At 42.4% G+C, this 18,514-nt stretch overlaps 1 protein-coding gene across 14 annotated transcripts in view; it reads left to right on the top strand.

The window, feature by feature from the left end:
• LRRFIP2 (LRR binding FLII interacting protein 2) overlaps nt 1-18,514 on the top strand; it is a 360,344-nt gene that overhangs the window by 292,710 nt on the left and 49,120 nt on the right. For 11 of the 14 annotated variants that reach the window (XM_029589814.1, XM_029589817.1, XM_029589816.1 and 8 more), the window contains 3 exons: nt 6,965-7,057; nt 9,259-9,360; nt 9,573-9,705. In XM_029589814.1, coding sequence (XP_029445674.1) covers nt 6,965-7,057; nt 9,259-9,360; nt 9,573-9,705 — 328 coding nt within the window. The remainder of the gene's footprint in view (nt 1-6,964; nt 7,058-9,258; nt 9,361-9,572; nt 9,706-18,514) is intronic. The other 3 variants (XM_029589822.1, XM_029589827.1, XM_029589828.1) reach the window with 1 other exon arrangement.

Here is an 18,514-nt window from a genome sequence, read left to right on the forward strand (position 1 = left end):
CGTCTCTATTGGCCTGGGTACCCGCCACCAGCGCCAGGTAGAGTTTAACTTGCCTGATGCCCCCCAAACCAAACCCTAGCTGTGGCCCTTTTACACCTGTGCGCAGTTCCTTTCAATCGCCTCCTGTATTTATTATTGAACAGGTTGAATCCTATATCCGATAGGTGTGCTCAGTCCTGCCGGTAAAGGCCCTCGCACTGTCCATCCACCCACTCGTGCCATGTCTGACACCCTGCCACGCGCACTAACCATCCTCCAATCTGCCTGTTCAACTTCTTCCGGGCTCTCCCCCATAACCTCTGCTTTGCAAATTTAATGTGTGATATGATGTTGGACCAGCAGATGAGCGCTCCCGGGAACCAAGCTAGTATTTCCTGTAAGTCCCTCTTTACCTGCTGTAATAGCTGTCTGCATGACACAGAACCCAGATCATTCCCGCCCAAGTGTATTATTATGATATCTGGAATTGCCAACGACTCCAGCTTGACCCGCAGTATGGGCTGTAGACTGCCCCCAGAGCATTTCACGCTTCCCCATCCAGGTGATGTGCACCCCCCCAGCTTGCCAAACCCAGATGCGGGCTGTATCTGCTCTGCTATGCCCTCTGTGCCGCCCCATGCACGAATGAGTGCCCAAAAATCCACACCTGTACCGGCCTAGGACACGATTCTGCCATTGAAAATTACTCTCGTTAATCAACATGTTATAATGTGCTGGCTCAATCCAACCTGACATAAGAATCTACCGTGGATGAGCGCCATCTCCCTATCTGTCGAATGGCCTCCATTGTCAGTCCTGCCTGTGCAGTGCTTGTGGCCGCCCCTATCCTAAAGGAGTGTGTCCCATAATTATCTGCGTTCTCCCCCACTGTTTTGGGTTTGCTTGAGTACCACTGAGAACTGATATCGTGTTGAGGGGGCCCCATCCCCATGTATTAGTAAATGCTCCCCCCCCCACCTTGGTCGCACTGCTTGGTATGTCTCCAAGTTCACCACCAGGCAAGTGACCTGATTGGGCAACCATCTCAAAGTTACGGTAGCGCCTCGCCCCAATTTATCTGTTTTGGACCTTGGTATAAATATCCTCCGCATATTACCCTGCCTCGTGACATTCCTCATCAACATTCCCGTGTGACCGACATCCTTGTTAAATGCCGCCACCAGCTCACCCATTTGCAGCACACCGAAGAAGGCCAGTGTAAAGGCTAGTCTAAATAACTGCGTCTCAAATACCGAATCGCATAACGTTGCCCAACCTATGCCATATCACACTAACAAGTTATGTGTGAAGGGATGCTGTCCATCCCTATTGAACCCCAGCCTTCTTCCCCAACCCTTCAACATTTTTCGTGTCAGCAATCCTTTGGTCGGGTCTCCCCCAACCCTGCGCTCCTATGAAAATGCCAGGCCTGCCAGTTGTTTCCCACTAAGCCCCTGGACTGTCCAGCATCCTTGGCCCACGATATGTATGCCACAAACAATTCTTCCGCCACCAGAACTTCTTTCAAACCATGTTGTCTTAGGAAGGTGTGCACCCTCCCGTATTCCCTGCAATAAGCATCCCACATGGTGGGAGCCACAACTCTCCGTAACAGATCTACCGTGGTTGGGGTCCAATTGACCATACACGCTCCGGTACTGGGGTCACCCTCTCATCGGAGTTGGGTACCTGTTGCGGAACAAAAAACATTTAGCGCGAGATAGCGAGTCCGCCATGCCATTGTAAGAACCCGGAACATGATGCGCCTTCACTGTGGTATTAATGCGCAGACTACTTAGCAATATCTGCCGAAACAGGTCCGCCACCCATGGACATTTTGCTGACTGCCTGTTGATAACCGAAACCACGGCTTGATTCACACCAGAAAACAATATTTGTCCCTTATTACCAGCGCAACCCAAATGGGAAAAAGCTCTTGGAATGTTATGTTGATTGTAATACATTCATTCACCCATAACGTCGGCCATTGCGTGGCGGACCAAGTGCCCTGCCAGTAAATGCCGAATCCCCCAACCCCCTGAAGCCTGAGTAAATGTCCAGGTCCCGACTTGACACTGGGGGCTCCTGCCACACCAATATGCCTTTATAACTGCTGAGGAATGATGTCCATATCGTAAGATCCTCGCGTATGGGTTTTGATATTCTGATGAAATGATGGGAATGGTGCACCCCTGCTGTAGCGGCGGCTAGTCTGCGCAGGAAGGCCCTACCCATCAGGATTACTTGGCAAGCAAAGTTAAATGCTCCCAACATTGTCTGCCCTCCCGGAGTGTCGTCATCTTGTAATTTTTGGAGTTTAACCGCTGGCAGGCCGAATATCATTCTCTTGGAATCCAGCGCAATGCCAAGGAAGCACATGGTGGTAGCTGGCCCCTCAGTCTACTACTGTGCCAGCAGAACCCCAAAATCCTCTGCCACCTCCTGAAGGGTACTTAACAGATGAGCCACCGCCTCTGTTCCTGCCGGGCCGATGAAAAGTAGTAGTCAAGGTAGTGAATTATATATTGTCTGACCGGGCCCTTTTGCCGTCACCCAGTGTAAGAATGAACTGAACGCCTCGAAATAGGTGCAGGACACGGAGCGACACATGGGCATATGCTTGTCGAAGTTAAACATCCCACGGAATCTGAAGCCCAACAACGGAAAGCTAGATGGGTGGACCGGTAGCAGCTGAAATGCCACCTCGATGACTGCTGACTCCCCGCACCTCCGAATAAGAGCAATCGCACTGTGAAATGAGGCATATTGGACGGATTGCTCTTCCTGTGGCAGGCGGTCATTATTCGAGAGCCCCAGCCTGGCCCTTTCTTCGATACCCCCGCCAGGGGAGATAACGCCATGTTTTGGACTGAGGATGACACAAAAGGGGCTGCCATTCTGCCTATAGACAGCTCTGTATTTAATGCCATCGAAAATGCAAATACGCAACATCTACAGGGTCGCCTTTGTTCACATGTTTGATCACCTCTTCGTAAAACTTAGGATATTTGTGAGGCATGGACATCTTAACAGTGCAGTCCAGATGTATTCCACTCATCAAGAAAAATGCAAAATTGCCAAATAACCACGGGCATGGCTAACAGGTAAAGAGAGGCCATTCCATCCCCTACTTATTCTTCAATAATTGGAGAAGGATTCCCCAGAAGCAAACAGGAAAAAACACCATAATTGCCAAACCAAATGCAAAACCTCGACGAGACAGGCCAAAAGAACAGGAAAAGAATTTGGCGATAGCAGCAAAAAACCCCACAATAAAGTTTTACCAAATACATCCAATTCAGGGGGCCTGCCAGAGGTCTGGCAGGACTGCAATATGATCGAAGGACTGAAAGGGGCACCCAGGGAAAATAAAGCCATCCTGGAAATACAAAGAATTCCCCGCTTCTGCGTCCCTTGACAAGGAACATTAGAACATGCCATACTGGGTCAGACCGAGGGTCCCTCAAGGGTCCATCAATCAAGCCCAGTATCCCGCCTCCACCAGTGGCCAATCCCGGCCCTACGAACCTGGCCAGTATCCAAAAACCAAGTCCATCCCATGCTACCGTTGCCAGCAATATCAGCGGCCAGTTTCCAAGTCAACTTAATTAACAGCAGGTAATGGACCTCTCCTCCCAGAATCCATCTCATTCCTCTTATCACAGCTGCAGCAACCACATCCTCTGTCAACAAACTCCCGAGTTCCACTGTGCTTGACTGAAAAGAAAATTCTCAGACTAGTTTCAAATGTGCCACACGCCAACCCCTTGGAGTGCCCCCTAGTCCCTCTACCATCTGAAAGAGCAAATAGTCGACTCACGTCCACCTGCTGTAGACCATCCCGATTCTGAACACCTCTATTGAATCCACCCCTTCAGCCGTCTCTTCCCCAAGCTGAAAAGGCCCAACCTCCCCAGTCTCTCCTCACAGGGGAGCCACTCCACTCCCCCCCCCATCACCTTCGGTCACCCTTCCCTGTATCCTCCCCATCGCAACCACATCATCTTGATATGCGATGACCAGAACATTACCCAGCACTCAAGGTGCGGTCCCACCATGGAGCGATGCAGAGGCGCTATGAATGACGGGGATACACCATGAGATGGTGGTTTCTTCTCATCCAGGGGAGTACCCTCAGGAGTCGGAAAGGAATGAAATATACTCTCTCAATTCATATTTCTTACTAGAAGGTTCTATCTTAGAACAGCTGAAGTCATCGCCTCAGTTACCATCATCCTCTTCGGGGTCTTGGCTTAGTGTCCCCGTGGTTTGAGATTCCTTTAGATTCCCTTCCTGACTTGCCCTCGGCATGGTTTCCCACTGGAGGATCTTTGCTATTCCAGGTTCTTGGATAATCTGGCAAAGGTGCTGTCCATCAGTGTCATACGCAGATATCTTTGGGCTTCTTTTAACATCTAGTGGATTCCTTGGATATCTCAGTTCATGCAAGATTGCCTGTTGAAGATGTGGCAAAAACCGACATGATTTCCAATGACTCGTAAGCTGGATTTAAAATACTGGGTCCAGGATTCCCCAAGTTTTCAAGTTATCCAACTTCCCCCAGCTCTCAGTAGTGATAGTCAGCACTGAAAAGTGATAAACACACTCATGATCATTCCAACACATCTTCTAGGAAGACCAAAGGGTGTTGGAAAAGTTTGGGGAAAAGAATTTCCAGAGATATAAGCTGAGGGCCTAGATCACTGCTCACCCACTCTATATGGTTTAGTATCTGTACAAATGCATGCAAAAGTTGTCTTTGCATTTGTCAGGTACAGAGCAGGTGAACGTTTGCCAGGCAGTGGAAAAATATGAGAAGCACCTCATCTGTTCACTTATGAGGCTTTTGACACAGCAGCCAGGAATTTGGCTGCTTCTGTAGGAGCCTGACAGCTCACATGGCTGTGAGCGAGTGGCTTCCGAGAGGACATGCATGATAGTCTTGCAGATGTAGCTTGAACAGGGGACAATTTATTCAGTAACACAGGTCAAAAGAAAACAACTCTGATTTAAAGAACATCGATCCACTTTGCAATTGCTATAGACTGCGGGGAGAAAACCAACTGGCCACCACTTAATGCCAGTGTTCATTCTTCTAAAGAATCCCCTTCTGCTCTTGTCAGTCTTCAAGTTCCTCCATCTCTTCAGCAGCAGCTGTACACCCACATCCCCATCAAGAGTTCTGGAGTCCTTTTGAGAAGATCGCTACTCCCAGTACTGGATTTCCTGGTCTTTTTTGCCAAGTCAAACCTCTTTCCAGCTCAAAGAATTTAGTTTATAGGAGCCTGGAAATACTTATTCATGAGAGTGTTTCTTCCTGTTGAAAGAGCAGCAATAATGAGAGGTCTGTTAAGATATCTCTTTCATCATGACCAAGTGTCAGCAAAGTCGGCCAGGTCCTCTTTGGATACATGGCTGCTGCTGCTGCTGCTGTGTATGGTTCTTCTAAGTCATCTGGAGGCATCCCTTCAGTGCTGGATAAATTTGGAGGTTTTAAAGATTGACCTATCATTGCACATTCCACCACATAAATTGACTGTCTACCAACACCTCCTCCAAGGGTTGGAGATGGGTCACACATCAGAGAGGCATGGACCTAAGGATTATGGTCCCAGCGGAGAGTCAGCTACAAATCAGCCAACTGGAGCTGTGAGCTATTCGCTTTGCTCTAAGAGTTTTCTCTCACCACCTTTCAGGAAAGAGAGAGACAACCAAGTGGCCATGTTTTACATAAATAAGCATGGAGGTATGGGCTCATACATCCTCTTCCAGGATGCCCTCTGAATTTGGTTGTGGGCAGGTCATTACAATGCCCATCTCCAGGAGACACATCTTCAGAGAATCCAGAACACATTGGCAAATCACAGTAGTGATCATAAGTGGTCCCTGAATAAAGGGGTTGCAGTCTGTTTGCTCACTTGCTTGGGAAATTGATCTGTTTACCTCAGAAGACAAAGTCTGCTCCTTGTATCATCTTCTGACTTTTTTGTACTAGACTGGAGCATCTGTCTATTCTGTGCATACTCACCAATTCCTCTAGTCAGCAGGCGAATCCAAAAAGTCCTTGGGAACAAGGCAAGGATGATGCTCATCACAGCATCCTGGCCATGGCAAATGTGTATCCATATCTTGCCTGTCTGTCAGTTCAGTTACTGGTTCTACTGAAAACCTCTCTCTCTCATCACATGGAAGGAAGGCAGTCCCTGCCAGCACTGGGTCTCATATCATGGATGTTGAACATGCAGTAGTCTCCTCTTTACTCCTTCCAAAAAGGATGGGGGATGTTCTGATTTTTGCTGGATGAATTAGCCATTCTTAATAGCCTCCTGCTTCCCTGGAGAGTTGACTTCCTCGCTAAAGCTATGGAAGAGACTGAAGGGCTTACAAAGTAGCATGTGCTGAAACTCACAATCATGCTCAAAGGTTTTACTGAGCTCTAGAGCTGTCTCCATGTTGATACTAATAAATGATGTTACCCATTTAATGGCCAGTTCACCCTGCTTCTACAGAGAGCTCTGTTTAGAGGTAAGCAGACTGGCTTTATATTATAAGATTGAAATGTTTATCTGCTTCATATTTTACCACAATCTACTCTTGAGCTGCTGCAGGAAATTGTGAGACTGTGCCTTAAACTTTCAGTTCACTGTTGTCCAACTTGGTGGAGAGTGAGGGACAGTCAACAGCACCAATGGTGCATAGAGATTGCAAATTCCTAAATCTGTCATTGCCTACAGATATTATAAATTTAAAATGTGGTTTATTCTAACAGACACTTATGATAGTTAAAACAATATCCAATTTGTAATTTGGCTTTGGGGAAAGAGGGTGGGATTAAATATTCTCACTATCTTTTTGCTTTGTAAACTTAATTTTCCTTGCTTTGCTTTTGGTTGGCTTTACTACTATATTGAGCTTTGTTTCTTTTACTCTTTTTTTTTTTTTTTCTTTGCTCTTTGGTTCTTTCTTCTACCCTTGTCTACTCCAGGAGAATCAGCGCATGCAGCAGAAAATAGATTCTCAGACCAGAGAGGTGTTTGACCTCCAGGAGACAGTTAATTGGAAAGAGAGAAAAATTGGGGTATGAGATGATAGTAAGGAAAAGGGGCCATGCTTAGGAATAGCCCAATACATTTTAAAAATGTGAAAATGAGTCTGACATGGAAAGATATATTTATATGTTAAGTAAGTTCTATTTAAGTATGGCAGGATATTAAATATGGGATCCATTTCATCTTTACACCTTCCTACATTCCGCAAATTCCAATTAGTTCAGTGCGAATTACACTAACTTCTTTAATTCATGAAGGAAATGCAAAACATTAAAAAAACAAACATAAAATCATTGCTGGAACTAATTAAGGCACATCTAGCACTGTAATTGCAAGATGAGCAGTAACGTTCTAGAGAGCAACTAGGTAAGCACTATATATGCTCTGTCTTCAAAATTCCAAATATATCTTGTAAACTAAAAGGGGGGATGTTTAGACTTTTAAGAGAGACTGTGGCTTAAAGAACAATTGTATGCTCCCCTCCCCTCCAATATAAAGCATGTCACATTTCTACATACCTGTCTAAAGTTCAATGAGAGAGGAAGTGGCTGATGATAAAGTAGATAGATTGTTGTCTACACCAAAAAATGTTCTATTACTGCTGAAATGAAATTAGCAGAAACATAGATACTAAATGGAAACAATATAGTGATAATTTAATGAAAATATTATTAAAAAGATTTAAAACCACCCAAAAAAAATCAGAATACACCAGCATATGTTTTAGGCTAAAGCAGTGGGATACTGACTAAGATGGTAGTCACAGCAGTAATAGAACCACAAGCAGTTAAACGGATATAGCTTTTTGGTGGAAAAAAATAAACGTTGGATATATCTGGAAGATAAGTTTCTCCCATTTTGTATGCCATCATTTATTAAACTGTTTAATGCTTATTTTATTTGCAATTCTAAAATATTTGCCAAAAAATGTAACTTTCAATGATACCAATGATTTACCAGTGAGCTTCACAAGCAGCAAAAGTTGAATGTCAAGCACTGTCACAATGCTTTAGGTTCTGCTTCTGCTCTGCTTTATATGAAGGTTTCTGTACCTATCTATGAAGTTGGTGGTTTTATTTTTACATATTAAAAAGTCATTCATCTATTAAATGTTTTCAAAGACCTTTATATAATAACTCAACCTGCAAGTTTCACAGCCTTCAAATAAGCCAGTTCTAGAGCTCAAGCCACTGCTAGGCATTCACACCAATTATCAGTTCTTTCAGCTGAGTGCGGAGTTTGTCAAATTTGCCCTTTAAATTCTTTATATTCAGAATTAACCTTGTTTAATCTTAAAAAAAAAATCTGATGGAAGAAGAAATTGTGCCAGAATATCAATTTTATGCCACAGACATTTTCTTTAAATAAAATGTTGCTTCCAGGGATTTTTCTTTTGTTATAGACAAAAGCTTCAAAATCAACAGAGAAAAGATGCACAAAATTTGTAGACCATATAATTATTCTTAGAATATTTTCAGTTTTTATCCCATATTTTCAGTTTTTATCCCATTAGTTTTAAGTTTCCATTTGATATATTTTGTACTGTATTGGTCTAGTCCTAAGTAAATATTCATGCATGACAATGTTAGTCTTGCTAGATTTGAGACTTATTTTGGTTGTGTTTACTTAAATCATAATACTTTTGGTTTTTTAAATAGCTCATACTGCTAACAATGTATCTGGTTTTTTGGTTTGATTGCATTAAATGGAAGTTGTTATAGTGCAGATGTTGCTTAATACTGTGACCATAATGGTCTCTGGAGTAGGAGATGGATTAGGAATCTTTACTTAGCTACAGAATTCTACTGACCTGTAGCTTGGTCAGTGCAGCAGAAAATGGGTATTCTTGTAAAGTTTTAGAAAGAGGAAAAGAATTATAGAAAACAGCCATGCTTTTTTTTTTTTTTTTTACTAGTTCTTTGAGAGAGACATTTGAAGTCAGTATGTTATAAAACAAGGTAGCATTAAACATTCAACAAAACTTCCTTTTAATGGTTGTATTGGATGCACCATTTCATTGTAATTTGCCTTGAGGTCTTAGGTCAATAAGGCAAAGAATCATGTATGAGAATTAAATACATTCAGGCCATTTGAAAGTTGAGCATGCTGTTTTTATTCCCTTTGCATGTTTCTTACTTTTTCGCACTCTGCATTTATTTGTGTTTTCCTTCTGTCTACTATTTTACATGCTTTTTTCTCTGCTGTTCTTTTGCTACCTGCCTGCACCCAGGCCCTAGAGAGACAGAAAGAGTACTTTGACTGCATTAGGATTGAGCGGGATGAGCTCAAAGATGAGCTGACTGACCTGCGAGAAAAAATGAAGACAGGAGAGGTACAGTATGTCAGTACTGGAGTACATAGGATGGGGTTATCAAATTTGAGCTTATTTTTACTATAAGTACTTTACCCTTTCTTTTCCTTTGGGAAGTGATCTCAATAGATTCAAGGTAACTTTTTTTTGTGTAGGTGTTGAATTTCTAAACATGCTGAAAAAGTTAATGTATTTTACATACATGCTAACTTGAAATTTTGTTTCCTTTTCAGAAACATGGTTTGGTTATAATTCCTGATGGTACTCCCAATGGTGATATAAACCATGAACCCAGGGTTGGTGCAATAACAATAGTTTCACAGGAAGCTGCTCAGGTCTTGGAAGCTGCAGGAGAGGGACCCCTAGGTAAAAGCATACGAGTAATCTCATTATGTTCTCAATTGGCTTATTTTATATTCGTGACCATTAAGTTGTTTGCTTTTCTTTAAATATTAAATGACAACTTTCATGTTGCGTAAACATTAGCATTCAATCAAGCACAAGTAGTTCCAAAAATACTGATAAACCTGACAAGAAAATGTTTTTTTTCAGCTGCTGTGTATTTCCATCTTGCACATAGCAGCAACAGACTAACATTGGCTTGTCCTCACATTCTATAGAATGTGCATGTAATGTAGGAGCAAGAAAAGAGAATGAACTGACTTGGATGCAGCTGAGAAGTAATTTTGAAGCTGGTTTGCTGGTGTGGTTTTGTTTTGTTTTGTTTGATGCCCAAGAAGAAAGACTAAGGTGTCCTTTTGTGCATTTTGCAAGTGTCCTTTGATATGCCTTTCTTTTCTCTCTTCCTGTTCATTTTTAATAATTGTTTGTCTTTTGGTTCAAATGGTTTTTTGTATTTCTCAGGACAGTTTTTAAAGAAAGGGAATTAGAATTCATCTTTATTGTGTATTTCAAGCTTTTCTAACCCAATCGTCCTAAAAATGTGCTTCATACCCTATTTAAATAGTTCCTACCCTGATGTTAAAAAAATAAAAATAAAAATGGAAATAAGAATTAGCAATTGGAATATATTAGGGACCTGCAGAAATTGCTGGTAGCATAACATTGTTTCATCTCTTTCTGGCCATGCACTTTTGCATGTATTAAACAATCACAGTAAAATGATAAATGATGGCAGAGAGAGACCATTCAGCCCATCCTGTCTGCTCAATTGTCCTGTCTACTCTAAGGATACATCACTTTTAATTACCCTGGTTTGCTGTGATGCCTAAGGGTTTTCTGTCAATACAATATAATGACGTAAATCTGTTTTAACAACCTTTATTTTTACAAAATTTTATAAAAAAAAACATTTTACATCATCTTCTTTCTTCTACAGATACACACAAGAAACCTATATTCAGGAACAACACATCACTAAAATTTCATTCATACCCTCATTCACACATTTCAAAAAAATTCCCACTTTGTAGTGAAACTTCTTTTTTGCCGTTTTGTTTAATATTAATACTCTTCCTTTATTACTGTATTTTCAACACTCCCAACATGTTTCGCCTTAACCAACTTCTTATGGGAGCATAATCGAATCCACTACTGTTCCCAGATCTTCTATAAGGCTTTCTCAGTTACACCCATGTATATCCTTTCTACAACGATAATACATTCAAATAACAAAATTACCATTTACTATCTCTATTGTACAAAATCTTTCCTTTTGAAATAATTTTAATTATATATATGCATCAAATAAAAATTTGGTGAGCAGGATAATGGAGTGTGATATCTTACGTTCGTATTTATTAGATTATTACCTCATCTATTCTTTCCAGCTCCTGGGGGGAAGGGGAGACCCTAGATTAGGATGGCGCCTCAATTTGTCTTAATTACAATTTACAGATTTTATCCTGAGCAGACCAAAGGCCTTAGGTGCAAAGTCCTCTATATGGGCACTGGAGGAATTTGGAAAGGTATACACCTGGCCAGATGGCAATGAATTGGCCACCAAGATGTGGCGTCCTTCAGAGTTTGGATAATGCAAATGCTTTTCTGAACATCTTGAATGGCCTGGTTCCACTATGATCTGAGGGTCTATTGGGCTCTTCTCATGTGAAGACGTGCCATGGAAGTAACATATACTGATGACATGAGACTCAACTTCAAAATATCACATACTGATGCCTGCTGACTCATTCTTAACTTCTCCATTGAAAATATCAGTGTGATAATCCTTTCCTGTGGGAGGAAAGTTATTTTAGTCAGGTTTAGCAGTGCTCCTATAAATTCTAATTGAGATGACTGGTTCAAATGGAATTTGGGTGTAAACAAAGTGGACTCTTGTGCTGGGGCTTGGTTGATGCAACCTAGAGGGCAAACTGCTTAGGCCCACACCACCAGCTGGCGGACGTGCCCTAGACTGGACTTTCACTATACCAACCCCGTTCCCCACAGATTGAGCCTTTGGGTTCCAAGGGCCTGCAGGACTTAGATAATATTCCCTCAGGGCTGAGACAGAAAGGGGCCTGGCTGAGGTCAGGACAGGCAGCAAGCAGAGTGTAGTCCAGGTCCAAAGCAAGGATCTGTGGCAGGCAAGAGAATGGTCAGTGTCCATTGCAAAGGACCAAGACAGGCAAGGGAAGGATCAGTGTCCGAAGCAAGGTTAAAGGCAGTCGTCAGGCAGAGACAGACCAGGAGACAGAACACAAGGACCAGGGACAGGCAGTATGAATGAGGTGGAACCACAGGAGTAGGATAACAGAGGCAAGCAAAGCCATCCTGATTCAGACAGACAACCAGGTAGCTATATGGTACATCAACAAGCAAGGAGGAACGGGCTCCTACCTTCTGTGTCGGGAAGCTGCGCAGATATGGGCATAGGCTCTTTGCCATGTGATGTACCTCAAGGTGACCTACTTGGTAGGCGTGGACAATGTTCTGGTGGATGAGTTGAGTCGAACCTGTCATCCGCACGAGTGGTCCCTCAACCGCACGGTGGCGGACACACTCTTTCAACTCTGGGGTTATCCACGACTGGACCTCTTTGCGTCCATCCACAACCGCAAGGTACAGAACTTCTGTTCGCTCACTCGCAGCCGGCACTCACAGCTGAAGGACGTGTTCGCCCTCTCGTGGTCCACAGGTCTCCTCTACGCGTATCCTCCACTTCCACTCATCTCCAAGACTCTCATGAAGTTACGAAGGGACAAGGGTTCAATGATTCTGATAGCCCCTCACTGGCCACGCCAAGCCTAGTTCCCAATCCTCCAGGACCTCTCAGTATGCCAGTGTGTTCGCCTGGGGACAGACCCGCTAGTGATCTCTCAGAACAACGGGCGCCTACGCCACCCCAACCTACCGGCCCTGTCACTGACTACCTGGATGTTGAAAGGCTGATACTCCGACTCCTTAACCTTTTGGAGTCTGTATCTCGAGTCCTGGTAGCTTCACAAAAGCCTTCCACGAGACACTCTTATCGCTCTAAGTGGAAAAGGTTTACGGTCTGGTGCACGTCTATGTCCATCGACCCCCTTCGCTTGTTCCACCGTGAATTTTATGGACTATCTCTGGCATCTCTGAGTTGGGCCTGAAAACTTCCTCTATAAGAGTACATGTCAGTGCAGTAGCCGCTTTCCACAATGGGAGTAGGAGATGTCTCTATTTCCACACATCCCTTAGTCACACGCTTCATGAGAGGTTTGCTCCACCTGAATCCTCCTTTGCATCCTCCAGCCCCTGCTTGGGACCTTAACGTGGTCTTGAGACAGGTCATGAAACCTCCATTTGAGCCTCTCCAATCCTGCGATCTCCGCTATCTCACCTGGAAAGTAATTTTTCTTCTCGCTATAACATCCGCTTGCAAAGTTAGTGAGTTACAGTCATTAGTAACCTATCCGCCTTACACTAAATTTCTGCAAGACAGAGTACTCCTCCATACACACCCTAAGTTTTTACCAAAGGTAGTGTCAGAATTTCATCTTAATCAATCCATCATTTTACTTACTTTCTGTCCAGGACCCCATTCAAACACAAGAGGAAGGGCTCTTCATACCGTAGACTGCAAACGTGCCCTAGCATTTTATTTAGACCGCACATCAGCCCACAGGAAATCCACCCAATTATTTGTTTCCTTTGATAACATCAAATTGGGAAATCCAGTGGGAAAACGGACCCTTTCCTCCTGGCTGGCGGACTGTATCTCCTTCTGCTACCAGCAAGCAGGCATTCCGCTACAAGACCGTGTGAAAGCACACTCTGTTAGGGCCGTTGCAACTTCAGTGGCACACCTTGTTTATTTATTTATTTAGCATTTGTTTATATACCGAGGTACAGCTGACATAGCCTTCACTCCGGTTTACATTATAACAAACCAGTTACATTTAAATTCATAACAGTGTGACAGAGATTGAATCAGAACATTAACTTAATAAAAGTCAATAAATACATTGAACAATAGATATGAGTGTATGCAACACTTGAAGTTAACGGTTGAAACCGTTAATGAGAAAAAAAGGTTTCTGCAAGACAGGACGAATGTCAGAAGGAGGGGATTGCTGGCATAAAAAGGAACGTGAAGGTGGATATGAAAAAGATTTATGTTCAGTTGTCATTGGGTGAGCAGCCATTGTAAGACTGTGAGAGTAGCCAATCTTTAAGATCTTTTTTAAAAGATTTAAAGTTTTCTTGCGAATTGAGGTGTTGAGGTGTTTGGTTCCACTTATCGATATTTGTCAAGCTGCGACCTGGAGCGTGCTCCATACCTTTGCAGCCCATTATTGCTTGGATAAGGCTGGCAGGCAAGATTCCATTTTTGGCCAGTCTGTTCTGCACAACCTATTCTCAGCTTAATACCCAATGTCCTACCAGTGACCCATTCTGGGTTTTCAGGATGCCCTCATCCCAAATCCACCCCTGTTGTTGTGCCTGTTGCACGTCTTTGGGTGGATTTGGTGCTTAACTCGGGCAGCCTCAGCTCGCTATTCACCCATGTGTGAGGACTACCATCCTGCTTGCTGTGAGAAGGAAGAGTTTCTTATCTGTAACAGGTGTTCTCACAGGACAGCAGGATGTTAGTCCTCACAAAACCTGCCCGGCACCCCGCAGAGTTGGGTTCACTTGCGATTTATTTTATTTTTCGCACGTACTTTTATTATACACAAGACTGAAGAGGGACTCCTGCTGATTGCAGGGATAGTGCCATGCTGGGCATGCCCAGTAGGTGCCAGTCAAAATTCTAGAAACTTTGACAAAAGTGTTCCGTGTGAGGTCTACCATCCTGCTGTCATGTGAACACCTGTTACAGGTAAGCAACTCTGCTTTATTGGTTAAGGATTGTAAGCGCTGCACCAGCAAGAAACCACCATGCACTCTTTTCTTCATTTCCATCCTCTAGCCTTTAGGGATCCACAGTGTTTATCCCAAGCCCCTTTGAATTTTTTCACTGTTTCCATCTTCACCATCTCCCATGGCCTTGTCCACATACATTTGCATCTACCACTCTTCCATCCATGGTCTTGTCAACCAGCATCAGTCCATTGCCAAGGTCATCTTTAATGAACACAGAACTGTTTAATATTTCTACTATGTCTTCATCTTTCGTCTCACATTGCTCCTTGTTACCTTTCAATTCCACTGTACCACCTTGGGCCTTCCTCTGATACATCTGAAAAACGTTTTGTCACTTTGGATTGCCAAAAAGGTAAAGTATTCTCCTGTTTGACCTTTTGCTTTCCTGATTTCTTTTCTCACATTCACCAAATATTCTTCCCTGTCTTCCTCTTTTGGGGGTCCATTGTACTTATTTATTTTATTTATTTATTTAAAATTTTTATATACCGACATTCATCAATGATATCACATCGGTTCACAGTGTAACGCAAACAGACGCCTGGAATGTACTTCTTGAACACTGTTCTTTTTGCCTTTATCTTTTCAGCCACCTCCTTTGAAAATCAAATTGGTTTCTTTTTCCTCTTATTTTGTTTACTTTTCTAATCCTTTGTGTTAGCTCCTTTTAATTTGGCCTCACCCATTTTCTCCCAGTCTTCTAGTTCTTCCTCCAGGTACGCCCCCATTTTTGACGCAGTCTGTATTTTTGAAATTCAAAATTTGGATCTTTGTATGACTTCTCTGTATCCTATTTGCTATATCAAACCATACCGACTGGTCACTGGTGCTCAGTTGAGCACCTACCTAGACATTAGACACATTATCCCCATTTGTGAGAACTAGGTCAACTATCACACCCTTGCTTGTGAAACCCATTGCCATTTGTTTGTCGTGGCCAATTTATCCAACTCAAATCAAGGTGTAATGTTTTCTTCCTGCCATGCTTTGCAGGAGAGATGTGGGTAGGCGCCTTACCCCATAGTACTACATAATGAAATAGAATGACGTGGAGGAGTAGTGGTTAGAACAGTGGGCTATGAACCAGGAGACCAGGGTTCAAGTCCCACTGTTGCACCTTGTGACCTTGGGCAAGTCACTTTACCCTCCATTACCTCAGATACAAACTTAGATTGTAAGCCCTCTGGGCATAGGGAAATACCTACAGAACCTGAATGTAATCCACTTTGAAGTGCTGAAAAAAAAATATTCCGTGAAAAACGGAATATAAAAATCTAAATAAATTAGGAGAAACTGCTGTTTCTTTCAAGGGCTACCATTTTCAAAATGATTTCAGTTCCTGAAAATGTTTTACATCTTGCTTCAGTACTGTTTATCATCCGATAGCCACTTTAAAGACCAGATGTAGTAGAAAGTAATAGTTTTTGTGTGTGGGAATAAGTTTTATGTTGTGTTCCTGAAACATTACTGTGTGGGAGGACTTAACAGCATTTTAGGCCAGGAAGTAAGTAGACCTTCTAAAACCTTAATATCTTAGTTTTCACACCTGTACATTTTTTACATTCTGCTGTCTAAAAAAAAAAAAAGTCAAAATGTTAAAGTAAAGGTTAGTTTCACTGATCCATACATCATATTCTATACTTGTATTATAAAAGAACAATTATAGAAATACTTCAAAAGTAATTAAAAACTAAAACCAAAGAGTCGTAATTGCATAAGGCTTCATACCCTTTGTCACAACAAATTAGATCCAGTTCAAAATAAATAGTCTTAAGGCCCATAATTTTATAGAACCCACTTGTGTCTGGCCATAGTTGTTAAACTGATTTAAATACTCTTGGATAGAGAATCAGTTGCTGTTTGAAGAGAATTTGAATGAAAGGTCAAAACATGCTGAATAAGGAACTACCAAAAACTCCAGGATAATGTTGTCCACAGATACAGGTTTGGGAAAGGCTATAAGAAATTTTATGTTTGACTATCCCTTTGGGCACAGTCAGGTCCGTGATTGTAAAGTGGAAGTAGTTTGGCAGCACCAAGGCACTTGTGCGAGCAGAAGCAAAAAGGAAGGCGGTCTATCAAAGCCATGAGACTAACGAAAGAAAGATAGATCCAAAAGTCCTTGGAAAATATTTATTAAGAAAGCAAATTGCAGGATAGCTTCCCAAATCTGGCCTGAGTTTCGCCCATATTCAGAGGGCTTCTTCAGGGGCTGTTTTTGCTGGAGGTGTGAATTAACTATCAATGTTCATTTTTAGTATTCAAAAACCTTAAGTGCTTATTAGATTCGCAGAGTGCCGAATTGATCAGGCCACGATTTTTGTGTCAGCTTATGTGTAGACAACAACTCTTTTTAAATCGTTTAGATATCGCACACTCTCAGCTGTGTGATTTAGAATGAGCCTATGTAGCATATCCACACAAGTAAAGGTTCTTCCAGGGATAGAGAGGAGAGGATTTTAGGTGGTTGGAGAAGTAGAAAGGCTGTCACATCGGTTAACTTTTCAAATGTGACTGAGCCTTCTACTTCTCCAACCACCTAAAAGTCTCTCCTCTCTATCCATGGAAGAACCTTTATTTGTATGGATGTGCTACATGGGCTCATCAGAAATCGCACGCTCTCAGCTGTGTGATTTAGAAACGATTTAAAAAGGCTTGACAACAAGAAAACAAACTGCTTGTTGTCTACACATAAGCTGACACAAAACAAACCATGGCCTGATCGATTCGGCATTCTGCGAATCTAACAAGCATTTAAGGTTTTGAATACTAAAAATGAACATTGATAGTTAATTCACACTTCCAGCAAAAGCAGCCCTTTGTATATGGGCGAAACTCAGGCCAGAAGTCGGGTAATTACCCTGCAATTTGCTTTCTTAATAAAATATTTTCCAAGGACTTTTGGATCTCTTTCTTTCGTTAGGCTTGTGCAAGCAGGCCATCCTTCTAAAGTTTAGAGTCATGGGCTAAAGAAACTGCTATGGAAGGTCACTGTGGGGCCTGTAAGTCACTGTGAAGATTGCTTTAAAGAATTACAGAGATCTAAGACTGAGTCTGGGGACAGAGAGACTTGTGGAAATTGAAGATGAATGGCACAAAGTACAGGCAGATCTTGGAGGAAAACCCGTTTGCCATAGGCCTGGGAATGGGGAGAAGATTGATCTTAAGCAAGACAATGTTCCTAAGCACATCAACAATGGAGCGGCCCAGCAATTAAAAAAAAAAATTTGTCCTTGGGTAGATCAGTTAAAGGCCAGAACAGAATGCAATAGAAAATCTTTGGCAAGATTTGAAGACTGCAGTCTACAGATGATCCCTAGCCAACTCGAAAAACTTGAGCTCCTCTGCCAAGAAGAATGTGCAAAAACTGCACCATCCTGCTCTCCAAAGTTGGTAGGCAAGCATCCTAAATGACCCAGAACAGAATGCAATAGAAAATCTTTGGCAAGATTTGAAGACTGCAGTCTACAGATGATCCCTAGCCAACTCGAAAAACTTGAGCTCCTCTGCCAAGAAGAATGTGCAAAAACTGCACCATCCTGCTCTCCAAAGTTGGTAGGCAAGCATCCTAAATGACCCATTGCTACAAAAGGAGCTTACACTAAGTATTGAGTTAAGGGGCGTAAAGATTTATTCAGACAAGACTTTGCTTTTTTTTATTAATTACTTTTGGAATATTTCTATAATTCTTTCAGGATGAGTATAGAACATGTTGTGTAAACTCTTATGCATTCTGTTTTGTATTTTTTTGACAGAATATGAAGCATGTACAGGGATATGAAGAATTTAAAAACAAGTCATGTTTTTCTATGGCATGTGGAGGACTACAGGAAATTTTTTAAAATATCTGGAATGATAAGGTTCCTAGTTTAAA

Source organism: Rhinatrema bivittatum, chromosome 2 (genome assembly GCF_901001135.1).
Source record: "Rhinatrema bivittatum chromosome 2, aRhiBiv1.1, whole genome shotgun sequence".
NCBI lineage: Eukaryota > Metazoa > Chordata > Amphibia > Gymnophiona > Rhinatrematidae > Rhinatrema > Rhinatrema bivittatum.